Genomic DNA, 26689 nt, shown 5'->3' with positions numbered 1-26689 from the left:
GTTCTTTTTCTTTTAAAAAAGACTTTCTGTCTGAAGAAGTGTTGCACTTATATTGCTCAAATTAGACCAGAGTCCTCTATTAGAGTCCTTAATGGTAAACTCTAAAGCATGCTGTGTTGAAACTCTCTGTGACGCAATAGCCTGTCTGACACTAACAATCACCAAATCCACAGTCTCACCCTGATTTATGTGACCATGTATTTATTTCAATAAAGTGTTGATAAACTTTAGGATTCTTTTCCCCCAACAGTCACTCCTCTCCCTCTCTGTCTCCCTCTCTTCTCTTTCGAACACACACAGTGTCATGAACACAAACGCGGACGCTCGCAAAGCATACAGGCAGGTGGACAAACTGTCTCCTGCTGAAACTCAGGGGTTGAAGGACACCGTAAAGCGCAGCCGATAATCCGCTTTAATCAGTTAATTTGGCCTCGGTGGCCTTCCCGAGCACGCAGGTATATACACCGAAGCTGAAAACACTCGCAGCCCGACACATTGGCCGCTATCTGAACGCAGATTGCTTTTGGAAAATATTTGCAGCAGAGGACATGGTCAGCAACTTTCAGATGATTTTATTATTTTAGTGCACCTTTGGCCAAACTCTTGTCTGTTGTGCCAGCGTGTTTCCTAAACAAAAATGTTCTTCCTGACAAAGACAGACGAAACTTCATCATTATACAGCTAATCTAATATTTAAATGTACTTTGTACTTCGCAAGTAGGACCAAAGTCTGACTGGTGCCGTCCTGATTTACGCAGACCGGGTTTTGCGTATTTGCGTACCGGAGCGCGTTGGAGCTACTTATTTAAGTCTGGTCAAGTCTGTGTCGAGTCTCTGCAGCAACATGAGACGATATTGTGTGCACCAGAGCCCGGCTCGGCATTCATGAGAGCCCGATGTCCGCGCTGCTGTGGCTCGGACCAGGGCGGACGGACTGAGGAGCCACGGCGGGGATGGCGGCCAACCTGAGCGCAGCGAAGGAGGCGGAGGCGGCGGGACACAACCTGCCAGCGCTGTTTTTTGGGGTGCTTCTGATTGTGGTCATAATCTGCGGGAACCTGCTGGTGTGTTTGAGCGTGTTCACCGAGAAGGCACTGAAGACAACCACCAACTACTTCATCGTGAGTCTGGCGGTGGCGGACCTGATGCTCGCAGTGCTCGTGCTGCCGCTCTTCGTCTACTCTGAGGTGAAGCACGCCGTCTTGGACGTGTCTTGGACGCGTCTCCAAAACACGGACATATTACACGTAATAAATTATACATGTAACGCAAACATCCTATTTGATACTATAGTGTCAAATTAATAATTCATTCATTATTTACCTTGAAATAAAGTGTCACCATGTCCAAATTAGAGCTGCAAGTAATTAAACAAGTGGGGTCTTGACTGTTTCGGGGGCCCCAGCTGTCATGCCTTACATTCTAAGTGTCTAGAGTTTAAATGGGTCAATGGTATATGGACTTTACTTGTATAGCGCTTTTCAGCCTCACAGTATGAAACAGTGTTTTTTGTTATAATCATTCACACATCATTCATACACCGATGGACGCATCGGTAGGCAGTATGGAGTTCAGATGTCAAATTACCCATAACTGTGATGGATTTCGACTTTGTCATCTCTTTGAAGTTCCATCTCTTTATGAAACTTTTAAACGAAACCCCTAAAAATGCAGTAATTTGACATTTCCATCTAAACTGCTGTGGAGAATACACTAAACGCAACCCATTCAAATTAATCCAGACAGCATAGAATCAGAGTTTGACTGAAAAACTTGAACTAAATCCATCAAGAATGTTCCATAAGCATAAGACATGCTGTTGTAACACACACTCTGATCCTGTTACTACACAGCTCATAATTCTGTTATTTTTCTCAGCTTCTTTATGATCCTGTTGTGCTTTTATTGTTTCTCTTTACGTGATGTTTACTTCTGTATAAAAATGTTCATGCTAACATCAAATCCCTGCTCTGTAGAAAAAGTCAAAGTAGTTTTTACTTTAAAAAGTTCTTGATAATAGGTTCCAATCCATTATTTGACTCATAGATTAAATGACTGAGGTGGTGCTGCTGCACCGAGATAACATCAGACTGGTGGTGTTATTAGCGATACACGTGTTACAAGTGATACACGGCCTCTTCAAATCTAAGCAAATTGATGATAAAGGGCATTGAAAATTCAGGATTAGTGGGATTTTTAAAGTTCACAAACAGAGTAATTAACCTTAATTATTTAGAGTTTTGTCAAATATTTCAAATATTTCATATTTCACTAAGTAATTCAAAGTGTTTCAAATAAAGCTGTTAGTCATGCTGAGGTTTCTGCTTTTTTCAAATTGTTTGACTAATTTGATAGCGCAGTTACATCACAGGTTTGCCGCAGTGAGTCTGTGGTCATTTGAAAAGGATGGGCAGGGTTATGACCTGATCAGGAAGCTGTAGTTGACAGTTAGGACCAGGGCCTGTGTCTATCAAACTCATAAGAAAGGCACTGTGCAGGTTATTCAGACCTTATGTGATCCTGACAAGGCAAAGAATGCAAACCTTTTGTGTATATGTACATCTTGTATACAAAAGTTGCATTCCATAAACAAGGTCAGATCTTTTTTTTAACTCAAAGTATGAACAATCACAGTCTGTTTTAACTGATAACACAGAAAAAGCTGCCAGAGGAAAATGTTTTGCATCTAAAAGGCTTAACAGCTTCTTTATAGGGATTGAGTTATGTTTAATTTTTTTTTCATACAGCTCTAATTATATTGCAAGAGTTTATTCTTCTGTATTGTTTTGTTTTCATCTTTTTTTTCTTTTCTGTTTTATATTTGATTGATATGTTTTTAGATTCTTCTCATCTTTACTTAAGTGTATTCAATCATTTTTGGTTTTCTAATTTAAACACATGAAGCAACAAAGCAAGCCTTTCCTGGTAAAAATTCAGTCCACAATGTGACAGTAACTCAGAATAAAATGTTTCAAGTAACACATTTATTCATTCTTTCAAGTTTACTGTTTTCTGATATTATCAGCTCAAACATTTGAACAGAAAATAAAACTTTTGATACATTTAATATTTAGGATCTGTCTATAGAACAAGAATCAGAAGAAAAAAAACTGAAGCATACAATCTCCACAGCCTTAACATAGAATGCTTTTCAATTGGATGTTTAAGTGTGTATTTTCTTAAAATTAGCACTTTTACTTAGTTTGTCATCTATACTACAGTCCCCTCTCAGGTCTTTATGTTTTGGTCCTAAGGAGCCATATTTTCTTGTCATCTTTTAAAAAGTTTTGAGTAATAGTATTCTATATTATTGAGTCTTTTAAAGTTTTTCTTTCGGCTTTGACTGCTTTTTAACTAATTTTTCATCCAGTTAGTATGTCTGACAGTTTTTAAAGGAATATGTTCCTTTTGTTTGTTTTATTGTTAAACATCTTAACACTGTCCTGTGAATCATTCATTCAAAATCTTTCCAAAAAGACACCAAACTCAAGGGTTGGACCGGTTTTCTGTCTACGTATTTTAAAACTGCACTTTGGCATTTGTCGTAGAAGCAGCTGAATAAAATGGGAACATATGATATGTTTTTGCAACAGGTTGCTTGTGACAAACCGTATTTTGCACAAACAAAGTGATTCCAAAAGTGGCATTCGCTAAATAACTTGGCATGTCGCAGCAGTGTGTCTTTTATCTGAAAGAAAAAGATTCCAGCAAAAACCTGAACTGAACCTTCAGTTAATCCGTCTACTGTTCATTGAAGCCTCATCAGAAATAGTCTCCATGGCTATCAAGAAGCAATTCATAAGGAAGGTCAAGGTTACGAGAGCTTTATTGTCATCTCAAGTGATACATTACACAGTGAGATAAAACAACGTTCCTCCAGGACCATGATGCTACATACAACACTGACACAGGATTACAGGAAGTGCACATATGTATAGAAAGACAGCACAACATAAAATGCATGTGTGAAAGGATATTTAAAGACAATGCGTCAGACAGACAAACTAACCAAATATACAGATTAAATGAGAATAAAGTACAATTTTTTTTGTAAATGTAAACAGAGAATAGAATAGAACAGAACAGAATAGAATAGAATAGAATAGAATAGAATAGAATAGAAAAATACTTTATTCATCCCCTGGTGGGGGGAATTCAAAATAGAACATAGTTGAAAATAGCTGTAAACAAAGAAAATATAATATGCAGTTAGTGAATAAGTTTTTGAGAGTGTATGTGTGTTTGTGTTTGCGGTCAAGTTCCTGAGTGTCTGATGGCTTGGGGGAAGAAACTGTTGCACAGTCTGGCAGCAAGGGTCTGAATGCTTTGGTACCTCTTGCTAGATGGCAGAAGGCTAAAGAATTTGTGTGATGTGTGTGTGGGATCATCCACAATACTGGTGGCTGTGCAGACTCCACGTGTATGTTAAATGTCTGTGAGGGACGGAAGAGAGGCACTGATGATCTTCTTAGCTGTTCTCATTATCCACTGCAAGGTCTTGTGATCCACTCCACTGCAGTTTCCATACCAGATAGTGATGCAGTTACTCAGCATGTCTCAAAGTGATGATGGGTGATGATGGGTGGTAATAGATGGACTTTGCTTAACCCAGAAAGTAGAGATGCTGCTGAGCTTTCTTGTCATCTGAAGGCACTTCAGTGATGCAGTCCAATTCAAGCCAATTAGAGTCAAATTCATTGTAATCATGAACCATTCAAGTTCAATTAATTGTGGAGCTGGTGTTGAGGAATCAGGAGAGGTTCTTCGCCAGGTGAACACCCTGGAATCTGGTGTTCTTGACGATTCTCCACAGAGGATGTATCGATGTGCAGTACAGAATGGCTTCTCTGTGGTCTCCAGAAGTCAATAATCATCTCTTTTGTTATGCTTGCGTTCAGAGACAGGTTGTTGACTTTGCACCAGTCTACCAGCCTCACATCACGTGCTCATACCATTGGCAAACATAATGATATGAGTCAACCTGTGCTTTGCTGCACAATCATGCATCTGCAGTGTGAACAGCAATGGACTGAGCACACAGCCCTGGGGTGGTGCTCAATGTGGTGGTGTTGGAGATGGTTTTTCTGATTCGGACTGACTGAGGTCTCTCAGAGAGATAGTGGTTTGAGTTAGTGCTGCACCACCACTAGCTTGGCAGCACTAGCTTGCTTTTCCAGAGGAAAACAGGGAGAAATAGCTGAGGTATGCCAAATGACACAAAAACTGGACTGAAAAGGTCTGATGGAGTGATAAATCCATCTTATTCAATACAATTTAAGATTATCTCACATTGCTTTGGTGTTGAGACCTGTCCGGTGGCCCTGAAGTGCAAATCACAACGGCAAAAGACAAAATGGAAAAGGTAGGTACCCTCGGGTGACATGAATTGTTGCTGATTGGACTGGTGGTGGTTTACATGTTTTCAAAATATGAGCGCCACTAGTGACAACGTGTGTGCTGCTACTGAAGAATATTTTGATGGGAATATCCCGTCTTACATGTTGCTTTATCTCTCGATGTTAACAAAAAGGTCTCAAAAGATATTGACAAGATGTTAGGTGTTATGTTATGACAATTTATCAAATACCCTTCAATTTGGAGTTTCATACCAAATTTTATTTTCTCTAAATTAGGAGGCCTAAATTTTTTTTTTTACTTTGTAATTATGTTGGAAAAAATCCCCTCAAAACTATCCTACTTTCATAAACAGATGCTTCTTTCTTGGTCATTGATCTACAAACATAAGTTTTCCCCACATAGATACTACATATGGAACAATATTGGTATGAAGTTCCAAATTGAAGATGGGTTCTTGATAAATTGTTTAAGCCAATTTATTTTGAAAGTATTATTTAAAGTGTAAAAAGTTAAGGCCACCATTATCATATGAGTTCATTATTACTGATTAGGGGTGTGACGATACACTCAGCTCACAAGACTAGAGACGATACTGGGCTCACGAGAACGAGATGAGATTTTAAGAAAACTACGTTGACAAAATATATGACTGGACCAACAGACTTTTATTTAACCGAGTTGCACATGCATTTTGAAATGTTTTATTATAACTCTTTACATGCATAATATAAGCATGAGCTTTTAATAAACCTCTTCTTCCACAAATTGAAACTAAAACTAAAATTTATAAAAGTAAAAATAAAATAAATAAAATAAAACATTTCTTTCTTTTTTTCAAGTGCAAACAATATCATGTGCAAAACCAAATCAAAGTTCTACTCTGTCAATACAGAGTGCAAATATAGCTGCAAGCAGTGATGGCGGGGTCTAGCAGAATAGCAGATAAGCCTATGGCTGCTAAGGAAGGCATCATGAGTCCATACACCAAGTTTGGTGTTTGTGATGAACTCGTCTTCATCCAGGGATTCCAACGGTACCTCATTTGTCCAATTTGAACCAACCAAAGTTATGAGCAAAATGCATTTTTGCTACTTATAGTGCCCCCTCTGGGTGGAAGTTCACCAGAATTATTGGGCCTCTTAAAGACTTGGTCATGAGTCTGTGTTATAAGTTTGATGTCAAAAGATCAAATGGTTGCTGAGATATGGCCTCACATCCTATTTGGCATGTCAGCGCTGAGTTCGATTGGCTGCTACGTGCAAACGGAAGAAAATTTAAAAGTTCCACATTATAGCTCTTGTGAGGCTTGGTCTGAAAATTCTGTGTGTCAAGTCCCGTGGAAATCAGACAATCTGGGTGACCTGTAATGCTTTTTGAAGGTTTTTGATAGAATTCAAAATGGCGGACAATCCAAGATGGCGCGAATGACGTCATGAGGTTGGTTGACCTCGGCTATATCCAGGGATTACAACGGTACCTCATTTGTGAAATTTGGACAAACGGGTCCAAAGATATAAGCAAAAATGCATTTTTGCTAAATATAGCTCCACCTATAGGTCAAAGATCACCAAAATTCTTGGGCCTCTTAGTTAACAAGTCTTGAGTCTCTAATAGACGTTTGATGTCAAAAGACCAACCGGTTGCTGAGATATGGCCTCACGTCCTTTTTGGCGTTGTCGCTGTTAACTTTGATTGGTTGTATTGGGTGAACAAAGTCGAAATTGAAAAATCCGCTTTGTATCCTTTGTGTGGATTCGTACAAAGATACTCTGTGCCAATTTTCATGAGAATTGGTCAAAATATGTGACCTTTGAAACTTTTTGAAGGTTTTCAACAAAATCCAAGATGGCGGAAAATCTAGTCAGACGGAAAATGAGGTCATAGGGTGCGTTGGACTCGTCATGATCCAAGGATTCCAACGATACCTTGTTTTTGAAATTTGGACACATGAGTCAAAAGTTATTTAGCTGAATGTGCTTCAAACTTTGACGTGTTGGTGGCGCTAGAGAGTTTAGATTTTGGGCACCAAAATTGTTGAGTTTGCTAATAGGATGGTCCTAAAAATATGGGCCAAATTTCACAACTTTTTACCATTGCGTTAATGGGGCTGCCATAGACTTCAATTGCAGCGGAAAGTAGATCAATAATAATAGGAATACCAGCTAAAACAATAGGGTTCTGCAGCTTCGCTGCTAGACCCCTAATAAGAAAAACAGCTAAAACAATAGGTGTCTGCAGCTACGCTGCTAGACCCCTAAATAGTGCAAACAGAGCCTGACCAAAAATGTCATTGAAAACTTATCAGTCACTCTACTGCCATTTATCATTTCCGCCAGGTACCCAAAATGCTGCAAAACAAACGATTTGAAAGTGGCTGGGGCATCTTCAGTGGTAATACCAGTTTTTTCCAACGTTATTCTGGCTGCTTGCTGCTTCCCGTCCTTCTCCTCTTCTTCTTTTCCTTCTCCGTCTTTAGGTTCTGGCAGGCTAGACGTAGCAAAGGCGCATTACTGCCCCCACAGGTCACAAATAGAAGTTTGGATAGCTCACAAAGATCTTGTGGCACGAGATCTCGTCACACCCCTATTACTGATGTTTTAATATATTGGTTTTTGTTCCTCCATATAAAGTTTAATAACATCTTGTCAATATCTTTTGAGACCTTTTTGTTAACATTGAGTGATAAAGCAGCATGTAAGACGGGATATTCCCATCAAAATGTTCTTCAATAGCAGCACGTATGTTGTCACGAGCAGCGCTCATATTCTGAAAACATGTAAACCATAGTCTTTCCAGTTCAAAAGACCACCATCAGTCCAATCAGCGACAATTCATGTCACCCGAGGGTACCTACCTTTTCCGTTTTCTCTTTTGCCGTTATGATTTGCACTTCAGGGCCACCGGTCAGGCCTCAACACCGAAGCAATGTGAGATAATCTTGACAGAGAACAGAACGAAAAACAGCCAACATCCAGAGAACAGCTTTGGAATGTCCTTCAAGAAGCTTGAAGAACTATTTCTGAAGGTTTCTTTAAGATATTACAAGAAAACCCATCTAAGAGGGATCATTCTGTGATTAAGAATCAAGGTGGTCATACCAAAAAATTTCAAGCAAACATTGCCTCATATTCTATTTATGTTTGCATTTTTCAGTCAATCACTGCATCTAATTCATATTTTCCTAGCATTATTTGAACAAACGAGGGGTTGTTTCAGACTTTTGTGTGTTGGACTCGTCATGATCCAAGGATTCCAACAGTACCTTGTTTTTGAAATTCGGACCAACGAGTCAAAAGTTATGCAGCTGAATGTATTTCAAACTTTGGTGGCGCTAGAGAGTTTGCTCTTTGGGCACGAAAATTTTTGAGTTTGCTAATGGGATGGTCCTAAAAACATATGCCAAATTTCACAACTTTTTACCATAGCGTTCATGGGGCTGCCATAGACTTCAATTGCAGCGGTAACTAGATGAATAATAATAAGAAAAACAGCTAAAACAATAGGTGTCTGCAGCTACGCTGCTAGACCCCTAAATAGTGCAAACAGAGCCTGACCAAAAATGTCATTGAAAACTTATCAGTCACTCTACTGCCATTTATCATTTCCGCCAGGTACCCGAAATGCTGCAAAACAAACGATTTGAAAGTGGCTGGGGCATCTTCAGTGGTAATACCAGTTTTTTCCAACGTTATTCTGGCTGCTTGCTGCTTCCCGTCCTTCTCCTCTTCTTCTTTTCCTTCTCCGTCTTTAGGTTCTGGCAGGCTAGACGTAGCAAAGGCGCATTACTGCCCCCACAGGTCACAAATAGAAGTTTGGATAGCTCACAAAGATCTTGTGGCACGAGATCTCGTCACACCCCTATTACTGATGTTTTAATATATTGGTTTTTGTTCCTCCATATAAAGTTTAATAACATCTTGTCAATATCTTTTGAGACCTTTTTGTTAACATTGAGTGATAAAGCAGCATGTAAGACGGGATATTCCCATCAAAATGTTCTTCAATAGCAGCACATATGTTGTCACGAGCAGCGCTCATATTCTGAAAACATGTAAACCATAGTCTTTCCAGTTCAAAAGACCACCATCAGTCCAATCTGCGACAATTCATGTCACCCGAGGGTACCTACCTTTTCCGTTTTCTCTTTTGCCGTTATGATTTGCACTTCAGGGCCACCGGTCAGGCCTCAACACCGAAGCAATGTGAGATAATCTTGACAGAGAACAGAACGAAAAACAGCCAACATCCAGAGAACAGCTTTGGAATGTCCTTCAAGAAGCTTGAAGAACTATTTCTGAAGGTTTCTTTAAGACATTACAAGAAAACCCATCTAAGAGGGATCATTCTGTGATTAAGAATCAAGGTGGTCATACCAAAAAATTTCAAGCAAACATTGCCTCATATTCTATTTATGTTTGCATTTTTCAGTCAATCACTGCATCTAATTCATATTTTCCTAGCATTATTTGAACAAACGAGGGGTTGTTTCAGACTTTTGTGCAGTCATTTATGTTACCATGCTTATTTGATTACTGTCATAGCATACAAAACTATCTAACTACAGTGCCTTGCAAAAGTATTCATCGCCTTGGCTTTTTACCTATTTTGTTACATTCCAACTTGTAATTTGAATGTTTTTTAAATCTTATTTTATGCGATGGATCTGCACAAAATAGTGGTGAAGTGAAATGACAAAAAAAAAAATAAAAAAAATAAAAAAAATATATATATATATATATACATAAAGAATTAAAAAAAATTAAAAACTGAAAATTGGCATGTGTATATGTATGCAGCCTCTTTGCTATAAAGCCCCTATAAAGTTCTGGTGCAACTAATAACCTTCAAAAGTCACATAATTGAGTGAAAAGAAGTCCACCTGTGTGCAATCTAAGTGTCACATGATCTGTCAGTATAAACACACCTTTTCTGAAAGACCCCAGAGGCTGCAACACCACTAAACAAGAGGCATCTCACCATGAAGACCAAGGAGCTCTCCAAACAAGTCATGGACAAAGTTGTTGAGAAGAGCAAGTCAGGGTCAGTGAGCACCATCAAATCCATCATCTTCAAATGGAAAGAACATGGTACCACAACAAACCTGTCAAGAGAGGGCCACCCACCAAAACTCACTGACCAGGCAAGGAGGGTATTAATCAGAGAGGCAGCACAGAAACCAAAAGTAACCCTGAAGGAGTTGCAGAGTTCCACAGCAGAGACTTGAGTATCTGTTCATAGGACCACAATAAGCTGTATACTCCATAGAGCTGGGCTTCATGGAAGAGTGGCCAGAAAAAAGCCTTTACTTTGCACGTTTTGAGTTTGCCAAAAGGCATTTGGGTGACTCCCCAAATGTATGGAGGAGGGTGCTCTGATCAGATGAGACTAAAATTTTACTTTCAGGCAACCAAGGAAAACACTATGTCAAACCCAACACATCCCATCATCCCAAGAACACCATCCCCACATGGAGATGGCAGCATCATGCTGTGGGGATGTTTTTCAGCAGCAGGGACTGGGAAAGTGGTCTGAGTTTAGGAAAAGATGGATGGTGCTAAATACAGGGATATTCTTGAGCAAAACCTGTGTCAGTCTGCCTGTGATTTGACACTGGGACAGTTCACCTTCCAGCAAGACAATGACCCGAAGCATACTTCTAAAGCAACGCTTGAGTGGTTTACGGGGAAACATTTAAATGTGTTGGAATGGCCGAGTCACTGTCTAGACCTCAATCCAATTGAGAATGTGTGGTTAGATTTGAAGATTGCTGTTCACAAGCAAAAACTATCCAGCATGAAGAACTTGGAGCAGTTTTGCCTTGAGGAGTGGCCAAAAATCCCAGTGGCAAAATGTGGCAAGCTCATAGAGACTTATCCAAAGCGACATGCAGCTGTAATTGCCGCAAAAGGTGGCTCTACAAAGTACTGACTTTGGGTGGGTGAACAGTTATGCCCCTTGAAGTTTTCTGTTATTTTCTTTGTTGTTTGCTTCACAATAAAACAATAATACATCTTCAAAGTTGTAGGCATGTTCTGTAAATGAAATGGTGCAAACTCTCAAATAATCCATTTTAATTCCAGGTTGTGAGGCTACAAAACATGAAAAATGTCAAGGGGGTGAATACTTTTGGAGGCCACTGTATCTGTAATTTGAAAGTTTACATTTGTCAGACTTTTATTTTATCATTGATCTGAACCTAATTTTTTTTCCCGTTTCTTTGTCTTTCTAATGGGACCTCAGAATTTTACCTTGCAGTCTGCATCCAAACTCATTGTGTGTTTAAAATGAATATGTCTCTTAAAGTGTTACCTCTGAACCTCAGCTGCTCCTTGTGTTTCCTGACACAGTGTCCTAAACCTTTCTTTGACATTACTGACCAGACTCAGAGGGACCTTAATGACACAAATATCCGATACACAGAGCATATTAAGTTCTGCTTTAATATCCTTTCATAAATCAATGTCTGTTTCTTTAACACAGTCACAGCTGACTGTTGGAGGCAGAGTCCTGGTCAAACTGCAATCAGTGCCCTGGTGCCGTCTGAAAGTCTTTGTCTCTTGGAGCTATGAGAACAACAGCTAAACACAGTCAGGGGGCTACATTCCTCTTGAGGTTGCTTTCATCCGGGGTCCAGAGTTCAGGCGAGGGGCCCCAATCTCACAATGGATTATGAAAAAAACAATAAAACAACTACAATGAGTCCATAATCTATCTGAGAATTTGTCAGTTAACCTTGCTTTTTCTCTGTGGTTGCTTATTTATGCATTCCTCATATTTTCCTGTTGTTTCTTGCTCACTTCTCATCTTTGTGTCAACTTGCCTCTGTTTTTATTTTGTCAAAACATATTTCACAATCTGATTAAAAAATAACTAATTGATAATTGATAAATAACTAATCTCAGCAGAGTTGTGCACAGTAAACCTCAATCTGCAAGCAACTGTCAGGTGAATGATCTGGAAAATAATAGAGTGGTATAATTAGGAAAAAGTCTTGTAAAGTGATTCGGGAGAGTAATTGTGCAGATTGACTGATTGACACTGCAACTGAAAGATTTTAAGTTTTTTTTTAGCATTCACTCACAGGTTGTCAGTTCATCACAGGGCCAACACAAAGACAAATATGACAAACAATCATGTACACTCACTCCTATGGTCAATTTAGAATCACCTCAGGAAAACCTAACATGCATGTTCTCAGACAGTGGGAGGAAGACATACCCAGAAACATGCACAGGTAGAACATGCAAAGTCCACACAGAAATGCCCCAGCCAGGATTTGAAGCAGAAACCTTTTTGCAGTGAGACGACAGTGCTAACCACCACAGCACCATCCAGCTCATGAATTCTAATTAAAGAGTTAAAGAAACACATCACTTCTACTTAAGTTAGAGGCTTTATTGAAGTATTTAATGCATTTTGTCATACACCATTTTATTAGTGCATTTATAAATTGTTATTTATTTTTTTAATTTACATGTTATTCTTTTTCTTATTTTATCAGATCATTTATTTATATCACAATGATGTAATAAAAACAATGTACTAAGTTACTTTCAGGCTTTTTAGTCCCCTTGATAAACACAAACTACACAGTGACGGTTTCTAAGAGGTTAAATCCACCAAACTGACAAACGAGGTCAAATCATTCCGGCAAAGAATACAATAAAACAATTTTTGTTTTCTTTCTAAGAAAATTTCTATGTTCCGCTTTTTCTTTCCATTAATCATCTTGCACCCCTCAGATTAAACTTGATTAAGCTTTTGAGGAACATGATCACGACACTGAAAATTAGCTTTTGTAGTTTACTTCAAGTTGGAATATGGTTACAGCAGTTTCAAATACATGGGCCATTTTTACATATATGCATTGGTTGTTTTGGCTAATGTAGAGTAGATACTGTTAGAGAAAGAACGAAAATTCTCAGCTTGTCTTTGTTTGTTTCAGTTCCAGGACGGTGTGTGGACCCTCAGCACAACCATCTGTGATTGCCTGATGACCATGGATGTGATGCTGTGTACCGCCTCTATCTTCAACCTCTGTGCCATTAGCATCGACAGGTTAGTGATTACCTGTAGAAGTACACACAGCAGATGAGAATACAATGCAAAATAATGATTAAATCATATTTCAGATGAAAAAGTTAAGGTACAATTATTTTGAAAAAATTTGTTCTGATAGTTCAGAGTTATCATTTGATCATCCCCTGGACAGCAGGAGTAGGATTACAGTCTAAAGTTTCCCTTTTGCTTCTGAATACTTTAATACGTCAGTACGAATGATTTATGAGTATTCCTAGAGAGAGGTTTAGACTTCTTTAAGTACAACCCCACTTCTAAAAAAGATACTGTGCAAGTGTGAATAAAAAAATAATTAGATGATTTTCAGTTTCTTAATCCAACATTTCATTCATAATAGAACATAGAAAATATACCAAATGTTGAAATTGAGACATTGTACTTTTTCATGAAAAATATTATCTCACCTTGAAATTTATGGTAGCAAATTTATGGTTGTCTGATGTTTTTCATTAAATTAAATTATGTTTTCCATGTTCTTTTGTTCATAGAATAATATGTTTTTTTTTTTCGATTTGCAGATAATGAATATTAAGCTAATTATGAGTACATCTGTTGTGCAGATATTGAGATATCAATTATCAATCACCATCAATTATCAAGGATCAATTATGCTGATGGCTCAAGCTGCAAACTCAAAGCCTCCCCAAAACTTGTTGAAATGATCCTTTAGTGAACATAGATATCAAAGTGAAGCATGACATTCTGTTTTACAATTGTTGATGTATTTCACTAAAGTAAAAAAATAATACAGCTCTGTGGTTTTGCAAGTGGAAAGTCAAGGAATCATCTAAGGCAGCACAGGATTATTCCTCTGTTGAAAATAGATGAATGAATGAACTTGACTGAAATCCATCCAATACTTTTTGATATTTCAGCCTAGACCACAGAACATAAAACAGATGTCTCTGTTCTGAGAGTGAAACTATTTGTTTCAGTATGGTTAAAGTAGCAATATCACGTCTCACTGAAGCTGATTTGGTAAGGGCAACATTTCCTGAGCTGTTGTGAGAAAGATGCACACGACTCAGATGCAGCTCTTCAGCCAAACTAAGTCTCACCATCCCACAGAAATTCTAAAGAACATGTTATTCTGAAAGTAAGAGATCAAATTTTGGTCAGTACATAGAGACCATGTGTGATAACTAGCGTTTTAATAGGTCTCGTGTCAGGTCATACATACATCAGGCCAGAACCTTGTAGAATCTGTTTGGGACACAGTGGACATCATCAGATATCCATCTGAGGATTGTCAGGGTCAGACAGTTGTATTGGACAGCAACCTTTTGTCTGTTTCTTGTAAAAGCTCTAAGATAAGAAGAATCCAAGGGGACGGAACAATTTAAAGCCCTGAGTGAAGAATGTGCCTGCTGTGATTAACTGCCAGTTTCACTCTGTGCTCTTTAGTTTGACTCAATGAGATTATCTAAAGTCTTCATTCATGTTGAAGGATGACATTCTGAGCAGAAGAGCTGTGCTACTCCGCAAATCAGACGTACCAGCTTAAGGAAATATGATTATATTGAAGACCGATGGGGAGCAGAGGCTAAAGTGGACTGATGGCGATGATCCGAAGCTTTCTGAAGGAGCCTGTAGCATTTAGAGGCTGAAGAGGATGACAGCGTCTGAATAATTCAAGGCAGGAAACAGAACTTGAAGGACTGAAGAGGGTTGCTGCTGAAAAAGGAATTTCTTCTGCTCTGTCTGGTGTCTCTAAGAAAACTGACTCATGTCCAACTGTCAAAAGTGCACAAAAGACTGATGGGCTGTCCATGGGCTGTATAGTCTGCATAGCCCTAAAGATTTCATCAAATAGTCCTGACTTTTGTCAAATATTTTTGTCAGATTTACAAAAAGGTTTAATCTGTGAATGCATATTGAATTCTGTTACCTTTGCCTTACCTTTTGGGTTTGAACCAGAACCCCTTTTGCGGTGAGGCCAAGGTGCCAACCACACGACCAGCAAATTGTGATAAAGCAGAAATAGCAATAAAGGTTTTATTTTCTTATTTGGCCAAGTGAAACGCTAAGAATCCTGATCTGAATGCATGAGAAGGTAGACATAAAGCAGTCAGCATGTTTTTGCCTACACAACAGCAACCTGGATAACACGGTGAGATCAAGATACGGTGGCGTGGCCATTTTTTTTTTAAATTTGAAGATTTAAAACCTTTAACAATTTTCTGCATTTTTGAGTGAATATGATCAAACATCAGCTTTTATCTCGAGTCCTGAAAATAGATAAAGAGAAGCCAATAAAGTAAATGGGACAAAAAAGTAATAAAGTTGATGATTTATATTTGAGGATAATGATCAAACTTCCCATATCTCTGTGTGGCAAACATAAGTAAACTTGTAGAATGAGCTGTTAATTTGAATGTGAAATTAAGGTTAAATATTTTCAGTGAGAACAATCAGCTTTGTGCTCTGTTAAAGGAACAGGAAAGTCTGATCAACACAAGGCATTTCTGGATCATGTGTATTATGGAAAACAAGAATAAAGAAGAAATCTTGACCTTCAGTCCAATTGAAATGTTGGTGAATGGTCAAAGCAAACCTTTTATGTGAGGAAACAGAGCCACATCCCTGAATTTAATTGTTTTGTCCAGAGAAATAGGCAGAAAGTAAAAGAAACCTTTCTCGGTTGCTATGCGCCAGCCTTATCTGCAGCAAGTCTGTGTAGCTCTGAATTTTGTTTGTCGTTTACAACGTTTATTTTTATAAATGTTGTATATTTGTAATTTTAGTTTTAATCTAAACATTTTTAGGGATTTTTAGTGATCTGCTTTTTATTTACATTTTGTTTTATTCTTATTTTTTGACAATGTGCACTGCTTCCAGTAGAGCAGTGTAAACAAGAGAGGAACTGTTGGCACTGTCAAGGATTGGACGCGGAATTAAACATCCAATTTTGACTGAGCTAAGAAAGCTGTACCATGGATGCAGAGCTGAAGCAAAACTAATGGCAAAGAGGCACAACAGGAGGTGGCGGTACAAGCCTTTTCTGCCCTCTGTGATTATGGAAAATGCTAACTCGCTACCACTGATGGAGGGGAGATAGAGACTGTTCAGACCTACAAATACTTGGGGGTGGTGCTGGATAATAAACTGGAGTGTTCTGCCAACATAGAAGCAGTGTACAGAAGGGGCCAGAGTCGTCTCTTCTTCCTGAGATGGCTCAGGTCCTTCAAAGTCTGCAGTGACATATGTGCACGTTTTATCACACTATCCTTGAGAGTGCGCTGTTCTATACTGTTGCCGGCTGGGGGAGTTGCACAAAAACTGTGGGCGGCGGGAAAAGTTGTTGAAAAAGGCTGGTTCTGTAGTAGGCAGAAGGCTAGACCCACTCAGTGCAGCAACATATGAGGAGGAAATTATATTCTGTTTTGGAGAATAATGACATCCTCTCCACAACATCCTGGCAGGACAGAGGAGCAGCTGCAGTGAGAGGCTCATCTGACTGCACTGCAGGACTGGGAGGTTCAGGAGGTCCTTTGTCCCCACAGCCATAAGGCTTTTTAACAGTGACTGCTGACTTTGATGTTTTTCTCAAGACTCATCAACCAAAAACCTTTTGTCACGGTTATTGCTTTGAAAAGGTTCACACTTTATACTGAAAGCAAAGGTTCACATATTTTTGACACTGACAGATATGTAAAAATCTTTCTCCATACATTGTAAGGTTTTTGGAAACAGAGAGATAAATCTTGCCAATGCAATCAAACAATGATAAGATGCAAGGTTTTTCCAGGAAGATCTTGGAACTGTCACTGATACATCATTTAAAAACATTGTAAAAACATTACAATGGCAGGACAAAAAAGGCAGTGTCTGTTAAAATTGTGTTTCTTAATTTATAATCAATATTCTGTGACTGTAAACTATTATTATTATTGTTAATTTTTATCAATTCTTCTGCTTATTCCAGCAGAAAAACAGCAATGTGTTCAATATTAAAGAGTTAACCCTGAATTGGATAAAGTGTGTATAAAAAAAATTGATGGATTAAAAGGTTGCTTAAAGAAAAGTAACAGTATTTTCTTTTTGTCTGATTAAACAGTTAGTCTTTCATCCCTCTTTTTTTAAATGCATTTACAACAAGAAATGTGTGCTTTTTAAATGTCAGAAGAATCAAATGGGATTATATGAAATATAGGTGTCATCTCACCTATATAAAACAAGCAGATCACCCTGAACTGATCCAGTTCTTCTCTCACCTGTTAGACCTTTCTTTTTGCATCACCTTCACAAAACTAGTGTTGCTTGTTTGCATTGATGCTGTAAATAACTGTAGAATGTGGGGAAAATTAGTGGGCAACTGGTGGGAACTCAGATTTTGAACAACAAAGCAGTCCAATTTATTTTCACCCTTGTGAACAAAACCTTTCAACAAATAATTATGTCCACCCTAGTACTGACGACAGTTTTTTTTTTTTTTTACCTCTTGCAGATTCATTGCTGTGTTGATTCCTCTGAACTACAACAGAAAGCATGTGGATATGCGTCAGACGGTGCTGCTGTCAGCCACCTGGATCCTGGCCATGGCTGTGGCCTCACCCATCATGTTTGGCATCAACAACATCCCAGGCCGTGATCCCAGCCAGTGTAAACTGGAAAACACTGACTACGTCCTTTACTCCTCTGTGTGTTCCTTCTTTATCCCCTGTCCCGTCATGTTGCTGCTGTACTGCGGCATGTTCCGTGGACTGCACCACTGGGAGGAGGCACGGAAAGCTAAGCTGAAGAGCAGCATCCAGGCCTGTCGCAAACTGCAGGAGGCCGCAGCCTCACTGCCCCCTCTGGCTTCACTGCCGCCGCCACTTCCACCAGTCATAGAGCGGGAACATATGGATACACCAGACGAGCTGTCCGCTTTCCCATCCACAGACCATCCACAGCTATCAGAGTGCAAGGACAGCCCTGTGCCAACGGTGAGCTTCGCGGAGATCAAGTTCAACCCCAACCCTCCCAGAAGGAGGGCCAAGATCAACAGCCGTGAGAGGAAGGCTATGAAGGTGCTTCCTGTCGTTGTGGGTGAGTCACTTCCTGTGTAGCAGCATTAAAGATAATTCCTTGGCATTATGTCATAAATAGAGACCCTCTAATATGAGGAGAGGAGACTTATTTTTCGGAACTGATGGTCTATAAAGTGAATAATAAAACGTAGAAAAAAAAGCATTTAACTATGGAGTTCCCTCTGCCAGGAATAAACATGTAAATTAACAGGCAAAATTACCTGAATCTTAAGAGGCTGGTTTCACTATGCGGGTATAAGCTCATTTTAAACATATTGGAAGTAGATATGTCTTGTTGTAAATATTGTGATTGACTGTTCAACCCCCAGTTGGCCAGCAATGACTGTGGGGATTAAATATTAGTTTTGCTTTCTAACTTTGGTGTTTTAATTTATGTTCTGTTATATGATATCTACATGTATATTTCATTTTGTGTGCAGTGTGAGTTTGTATCATTGTGTTGTTCCTGCTGACCGGAGCTGCTGCCAACCTTGGCCTGGACATTTTTGGAAAATAAAATTTTACATAGATTTTAATATAAATGACTGGGCTTGTCACTTTCCCTTGAAAGGGAAGAGCCCTTCAATGGCCAGATAGCTTTGTAATCTCTTTGTGATCTCTTTCAAAGATGTGGACCTTAAAAACACAGGATCAAAGTATAACCTGGAGTCTTTAAAAGGCATTTGAGGACAAATATTTCTTAACAGACTACACAGAGGACAAGTTTTTTTGTGCTTGATTGACATAAAGCCTCAGTTATATAGTCTGCATTGATGGAGGGGAGATAGAGACTGTTCAGACCTGGAAATACCTGGGGGTGGTATAGAATTATAGCAACCTGGAGAAGATCTGTAATAATGCCATTTAATGTTGTCAGTAATAGCCCACCCTACTTAAAGCTGCCCCATATCATATTTCAGCAGATCTATATGTAATATATTTAAACTTAAATGTGAGACTAAAGAATGAAGTTCATCTCTCCCATGATTAAAAGTTCTTGGTCCATGCACCATTGTACTTACAATGGTACATGGTGTAAAACTGACTTTAAATGTCAAAACTAGAGCAACCTCTGCTGTAGCCAAAGCCCTCAGGCTGAAGAAAACGCGTGCGCTATTTACGTGCTTACCAACCTTTAAATTGAATTGTCTCCTTTAAGTTGTACATATTAATGACAGTCAGTCCAACACAGATTATAAGACCAACATGCTTCAGCCTGTGGCTTTCATCAGCAAGCCCTTGACCGGGGACAAGTCAAAATGCATCTGTTTCAAGATTAAAAGTGTTGCTGGAATTTTAACTCAGAATGAACCTTGGAAGTGGGTTGTGTTTTCCAAGACAATCCCACTTTGCTTGACTTCTGTAGAACGACTGAAGCGCAGTCATTGAGCAGCACAGAAATGCTCACACAAGTATTTACATGAAGAGAGATGCAACTGGTGATGGCAGGAATCTGAGCACTTCACTGCTACCACTGGTGACTGTTCCAAGGCACTTCACTTCACTCAGAGTGGGTCAGCCTATTAATAGTTGTGCAACTGCCCCCCTTGCGCACACTGCAGCTAATCCTTGCAGCTCCTTCATCTGAAATCCAATTATTAAGTAGAGCTTGGTCAGACTAGCATTTAAGTGGGCAAGCAATACACTTTTTTTCATCAGCTTCAAGGGAGCGATTTGGGGGTAGGACTGAACAGCTAGAGGAAAATAACTAATGAAGTGGCCCAGTTGATATCAAACAAGAAAATAATTACTAGCTATTGTGGGTCCTGTACTCTGGATTTCTCTAGTTTTGTTTCATTATGCATCTAAAAGTTGCTGACAGCCCTTTTATATAGGCAACAACTGTCCTGCTAACAGTGCAAGAGGGACGTAAGATAATCACTGAATGGCCACTACTGATGGATGATACTGTCGGTGGGTAGATGGATATGCAGGCTGGTAAGGATGTTTGATGTCCACCATCCTGAAAAGCTCTTTGATAGCTTGGATGTGTGTATAGGAAGAAATGTCAATTGAGCATTTGCTTTTGGCTAAATCTGAGCACACTGATGGGTTCCTGAATTAATCTTCATTTATCCTGTTGCCTCTGCTGCAAAGCTTCAGCGCAGACCTCAGCTGTCAATTTAATATGCCCTATCTTTTTAAAAACAATCACGACTCATCTTAAGATGTATGTGTTGTCTGTGACTTTTAACTTCACTCAACATCTTCAGCATTTTAAGACTTTTTATAGTTTATTTATTTCAGAAATGTATTTCACACAACTCCTATTCATTTTATGCTTTCTGCTTTGAACAGTTAGTGTCAGGAACTGACAGGACACAGATGCAGGATCTTTTCAGAATAAGTCAGTTTATTATAATTAACCACTTATGGGTCCCAAGAACAGAGAAAACAAGGGGCTGTGAAATCCTAATAAACTGACCTCAATAACTAGGCTTGAGGCTAGTGTAACTATAAAACTTTATCAAAATCAAACTCACTCCCCTCTAGGAGGAAAACAGAAAGAGGTACAAATAAACTCTAGGCACTCTGGTACAAACAACAATAAACTCAAAATCACTCCACTAACAGAGGCACTATGAAAACTATTCAATAAGCTCTCCTTTAACGGAGGCACTATGAAACATTACATAAAACAAAACTCACTCCTTCTATCGGTGGCACTATGAAACTTTACAATTAATGGAAACGTAAACGCTCCTTTAACGGAGGTGCTATGAAACTTTAACAAGAACAAAAGATCATTCCTAAACAGAGGAAACGAGTCTAGGCTATGACTATGATTCAAAACTTTACAAACAAAAGATCTGTAGGAGGAAACGCTCGACTTCAAGGACATGGATTACAAGACTATGGAACACTTGGTAAGGCTAGGATGAAGAACTCTCAAAACATTGTTACAACACACTGGCACGGGACATAGGGAGACTATATATACACATGAGGGAACATGGGGAACAGGTGGAAACACTTTGGGATCAGGGAAGACAATCAGACACGTGACACAAGAGGAAGAGCAAGATACCTGAAACGAGAGGGAAGTTTAATATTTCAAAATAAAACAGGAACTGACGAGACAAAACATGATTCTAAACAAAAGAACTCAACGGTTAGAAGTATACTATTCAGTTAGAAGTATTCTCTTTGCTTTATTTGTTTTCATACTGTTGTACCTTAATGTGTATATAGCACTTTGGTAAACCCTGGCTGTTTTAAATACTGTGTAAATGAATTTGACTTTGAGATTATCAATAAATTTCTGCATTCTACTGCCATCTATGCATGACCAAACCATAACAGAAGCGACCCCGTGTTTGACAGATTAGATAGTGCTTTGGCTTTGTAGCTGTTTCTTTCTTGGCTAGACTGAAGGCCCAGTTTTACATTTAAGAATCACAATGAAAGAGCGATGAAAAGACCTCTCTGGTCACTCAGCCAAGTGTTGGCATTTTTTTCCTTCAGATTTTGCTCTTACAGAATGTTTTGAGAGTGCCTCTTTGATTGTGATATGTTCTAATAACCAATGAAGATTTGTTAAATTAGTGTGATAACATATGAAAAAGATCTCTTTAGTTCTCTCAGATTCTCACAGGTCAGTTTGTCTGATGGTAGTGCACAGAGTTGAAGCCAAGCTTTGGTGGTATTTTCACAAAATATGTCTACAAGGCACCTTCCAACCGAGTTTTTGAGTTGTCTGGTTGATGGGAGAGGCTTCAGTTGATTAAACAATTAAGCAGCCAACCTAAGTGTAGGATACCAGTTTGTTGATTGGTTGATAGATACAAAAGTCAAATTCATACTATATACACTATAGATAAGCGGTAATGGATTGTGTTGTGGATTACATAACGACATCTTGGGGGTTTCCCCAGGAAGCAAAACTAACTATAACCCCCACTGCAGATAGGGAAATTAGAAGGTATCTTTTTTTTCTTTTCTTTTTTAAATTTTGCGGGAAATGTCAACATGGATTATGCTTGGCTCGCAGCTTCCCCTTCGCATTATTCTTGATAAAACATAGCCTGGAAGTACAGTTTCTTTTTTTGTTTTGTACAGAGATTAAACTACATCCATCTGAAAGCCTTGACGGGGACTTTTGGTTTCCCTTCTTTATAATTATTCTTCTCCTCTTGCAGGTGCCTTTCTCTTCTGCTGGACCCCTTTCTTTGTTCTTCACATAATGCGAGCTCGCTGTCAGGGCTGCCACATCCCACCAGACCTGATGAGCGTGGTGACGTGGCTCGGCTACGTCAACAGTGCTCTCAACCCCATCATCTACACCATCTTCAACACGGAATTCAGGAACTTCTTCAAAAAGTTCCTGCACCACTGCTGCTCCTAGAATGCTTGGATACATTAATGCTGCTGCATGGACAATTGTTGAACACACAACAGCTGCAAGTGACGCTGCTGACTGATGATTTGTCTTTAGTCTGTTAATGTTGCCATGGTTTTCTTCCTCTGTGAGGTTTTTATTTTCTACAATGACAGCAAAGTTTGTTCGAGCTTAACTTTTCACGTGAAGCAGCTTCAGTCAAAGGAACGAAGAGCTCATAGGATTCACAGCAGTTCACCAACATGCAGTAAATTTTATACATTGAGATAATCTTTCAGAATAAAAGATGTCTTTTAAAATGCAGATTAAGACATGTAGCTGATTTGAAAACTCTAAATTTGCATTTTTACAACAGGAACCTGGGAATTTAGGTCTTTTGCTGGGTGTTTTCCTTGACCCTACTAATCTGACCCCACCCATATGCCAACAGATGATGCTGGCCTGCCCCGTTTCTGTTACATTTTGCAATCGAACCGGATCGAACATTGTTTAAACTAGGAAGTTATTCTCATGAAGAGGAAGCTACATTATCCAAGATTATGTGATGGCAGTATCCCAATTGCAATGTAGTTACTTTGTGTAGGTTTTCATAACTTAAAAAAAAAAATTTAAATGCACCGCTCACCAGCCAAAGAGAGTCATCACCTCCATGCAGCAATTGCAAACAAGAGCAAGACAGAGTGAAAAACACATTCAACAACAAACAAACAATCTTACTAATTAATAGACATTCCTGCTCTTACTCATGATGTTGCCTGGCTCACTGGTTGGAACAACATCAGACTAGAATGGCAAAACCCAATTGGTTTAGGTGGACTTTGTAGAGCAGATGTCTGAAAAATGATGGCCTCAGACCTGTGTCTTCGCAGGTGTTTTTAATTGGCCACATGATGTCTATATATAACTATAAATACATTGAATCCACTTCTGTTGTAGTAACATCTTTGGGTAAGACATGATGGCTTACAGAATATGATTTTTGGCTATCAGAGCCATCAAAAGAATATGTCAAGTCTGCAATCTTCACAGCAAGAGCAAAATTCAGTAGCTTTTCTTCCTTGAGAAAGGAACATTTATATTTTTACATTTTGGGAAGATGTTGACGTTTAATATAACGTTTAAGACATCTTTCCTTGACAGAAAGAGCATTAATGACTGTTTTTCAAAGACAGCGGACTCTATCCGGAACATTTCTTCAAACTCAAACCCATTTTGTGTGGGCTTTCACATGTTTTATGAAAATCAAAGTAATGAGAGAGCAAGGGATGATAACAGAAGCAGAATATTTGTATTTATTGTATTTCTATTGTTTATATTTTTAACTTTAATTTAACGTATCAAACTGAATAGTTTTGGTAATATGTGTGTTGGTGAAGTTTGATTGAAGTGTGGTTTACAGTTACAAAATTAGTTTCTAGTAATGCAGTCTGGTTGCTTTGGAAAGGACATTAAGGCTGTTTCTAGTTGCAGCTGCCTCTTCTTAGTAGACCAATTCAAAGTTTCCTGATTTCTCATTTAAACACAAAAACATAGAAAATAGGGTCCTGTTTTTGAGCTTGACAAGGGAACAATGCTAAAAAAGAATAAAATGACCATAATCTGATTTTGTAAAAGTTTAAAATTATTTGTAGACATGTATGCATGCAGATTTTAAATTAAATAGGTTAGCAATATATTTTTACTTTAATCATTTATGTCTTTTCAAAAAGTATGAATTTTGATTGTATTTTATTCTCCTATAGACCAACATCACAACATTTCTGGAGGGCAACTTCCTGGCACTAATTAAATTGGGAGTGGACACTTTTCAGTGCCCATTGTGCCCGAAGGTAGGGCCGTACCATGCCCTAATTCCCCATTTGCAAGGCCACTAGAAGTCTGTTGTTAAATACAGAGGTAAGTCCAACCACAGGTATTGATAAGATTTTTTTCATATTTGTTGGATGTGCTTCTGCCGGAGGTAAATTCTAAAAAGTTTTTAGTTATCATATTAACATATTTTATATTATTACTGTTGTCAGTCTTTAACGTATGATTAATATCTTGTGAACTGCAACATGACAGACTACTTTAATGTCTAAATGAAAGATGTCCTTTTGTTCACCTCATGACAGAGGCAACAGTCCACACCCTTTCAACTGTCCATGCAATTTCCATTGACAGAGCCACAGCAATGTACAAATGTGGACTGCAGTATGACTTGAGGTATGCTACAAACATAAGCAGAGTGCTAATACATATATGTACATTGTTTATGACAGCCTCTCAGTGTGAATGTCCTTTTACTAATTGCTATTTAATTTTGTCTCATCAGTGAGAAAAAGCTGCTATCTCATTTTATGTCAAGCAAGGAGGCACAACAGAAAATGGACATATATGCAGAACAACTCAGAAGAGCTCTGGACTCAGAGGAGTTTTTGAAGAGGCTATAGAATGATAAATATGTTGAAGTGAGATTGTTTGTTTTCTTTTATTGCCAATAAAAGTTGTTGCTGGCTGTTTCATTTGTCTGAATTTTTAATTGAAATAACTATTGGTTCCAGTAAAGTTGTTGCAGTGTTGAGTGGAGAAATCAGGGTTTCACATTCTCAGAAATACATGACTTGAGATACAGAATTGTGCAGACAAAGTTGCGATTCTGCTAAAATTCAATAATCTGGAAAACTAATTTCAAATTTGATTTATTGATCCAGAGAAGGGTGGAATGCTCTCTCCGGGTCGGGAATGAGATCCTTCCGCAAGTGGAGGAGTTCAAGTATCTCGGGGTCTTGTTCACGAGTGAGGGACGAAGCTATCGATTTACTGGTCAATCTACGTTCCTACCCTCACCTATGGTCACGAGTTGTGGGTATTGACCGAAAGAACGGGATCGCAAATACAAGCGGGCTTCCTCCGTAGGGTGTCTAGGCTCTCCCTTAGAGATAGGGTGAGAAGCTCAGTCATCCGGGAGGGGCTCGGAGTAGAACCACTGCTCCTCCGCATTGAGAGGAGCCAGATGAGGTGGCTCGGGGATCTGTATAAGATGCCTCCAGGACGCCTCCCTGGCGAGATGTTCCGGGCACTTCCAACTGGGAGGAGACCCCGGGGAAGACCCAGGACACGTTGCAGAGACTATGTCTCAAAGCTGGGAACGCCTCAGGGTCCCCCCAGAAGAGCTGGAGGAAGTGGCCGGGGACAGGGACGTCTGGGTTTCTCTGCTCAAACTGCTGCCCCCGCGACCCGACCCCCGGAGAAGCGGTAGATAATGGATGGATGGATGGATTTATTTATTTATTTATTTGTGTTATTATGCACTATGTGTGTTTATTTTCTAGGGTAGTCCTTGTGTAGTTCTGGCATTCATCCAAGCTTTTGTTCTAAAGAAACTACTGTTTGAAAACACCAAAAGCAGTGACACAGGCTTTCAGTATGTTATCCTTCAATTTATACGTAACCTAGGTGAATATGATAACAAACTAATAGAAGCCTAGGTCAATACTAAATGTTAGCAAATAAAATAACAGTTGGGTTTAAGGTAACAAGAAGCCTTAAAAATGGTGAGCCAGTTCTGTGTTTGAGGTTTTATACCTTGTCTTCTTACATTTTTGGGAAGATATTTTCACCTGCTGTCTGCACTGGATTTTGGTTTAATTAAGTTTTGACCGAGGATTTGGTGAGTCAAAAAGCATTTTTTTTAGCATGTGTATTAGTAGGTTATTTCTTTTATTGTTAGTTAAATGGGAAAGCGATATTACAAGCAGCTAAGCTAAGGCAGTCTGAACGAGTGTAAAGCTGTGTATTTTGTGTTCAATTTCAATTGTGCAATGTGTAGCTGAAAGCTAAAAAGGTGCATGTACACGGTCAAGTTGTCTCCCAGTGGTGTGAAAGCGAGAGCCAAGCCATCATATCAGGTTGCGGTTTT

At 39.0% G+C, this 26689-nt stretch overlaps 1 protein-coding gene across 1 annotated transcript; it reads left to right on the top strand.

Annotated features, from left to right (window-relative positions):
• The first annotated feature begins 357 nt into the window (after nt 1-357).
• On the top strand, nt 358-25290 carry drd4a (dopamine receptor D4a). The gene is made up of 6 exons (XM_072386481.1): nt 358-1187; nt 13304-13416; nt 17885-18468; nt 22589-24684; nt 24903-24993; nt 25103-25290. The coding sequence occupies exons 1-4, from the start codon at nt 954-956 to the stop codon at nt 22792-22794; spliced, it is 1137 nt and encodes a 378-aa protein (XP_072242582.1). The 5' UTR covers nt 358-953; the 3' UTR covers nt 22795-24684; nt 24903-24993; nt 25103-25290.
• The last annotated feature ends 1399 nt before the right edge of the window (nt 25291-26689 follow it).

This window comes from Leuresthes tenuis, unplaced genomic scaffold (genome assembly GCF_036924035.1).
Source record: "Leuresthes tenuis unplaced genomic scaffold, fLeuTen1.0.hap1 SCAF_5, whole genome shotgun sequence".
In the NCBI taxonomy this organism is placed as follows: Eukaryota; Metazoa; Chordata; class Actinopteri; order Atheriniformes; family Atherinopsidae; genus Leuresthes; species Leuresthes tenuis.
The sequence above is the reverse complement of the archived record's forward strand: the minus strand, read 5'-3'. Positions and strand labels throughout refer to the sequence as shown.

Coding starts and splice junctions, on each gene's coding strand:
- drd4a (XM_072386481.1), top strand. CDS start 954: ATGGCGGCCAACCTGAGCGCAGCGAAGGAGGCGGAGGCGGCGGGACAC. Junction 1,188..13,303: donor CGCTCTTCGTCTACTCTGAG/GTGAAGCACGCC, acceptor TGTTTGTTTCAG/TTCCAGGACGGTGTGTGGAC. Junction 13,417..17,884: donor TGTGCCATTAGCATCGACAG/GTTAGTGATTAC, acceptor TACCTCTTGCAG/ATTCATTGCTGTGTTGATTC.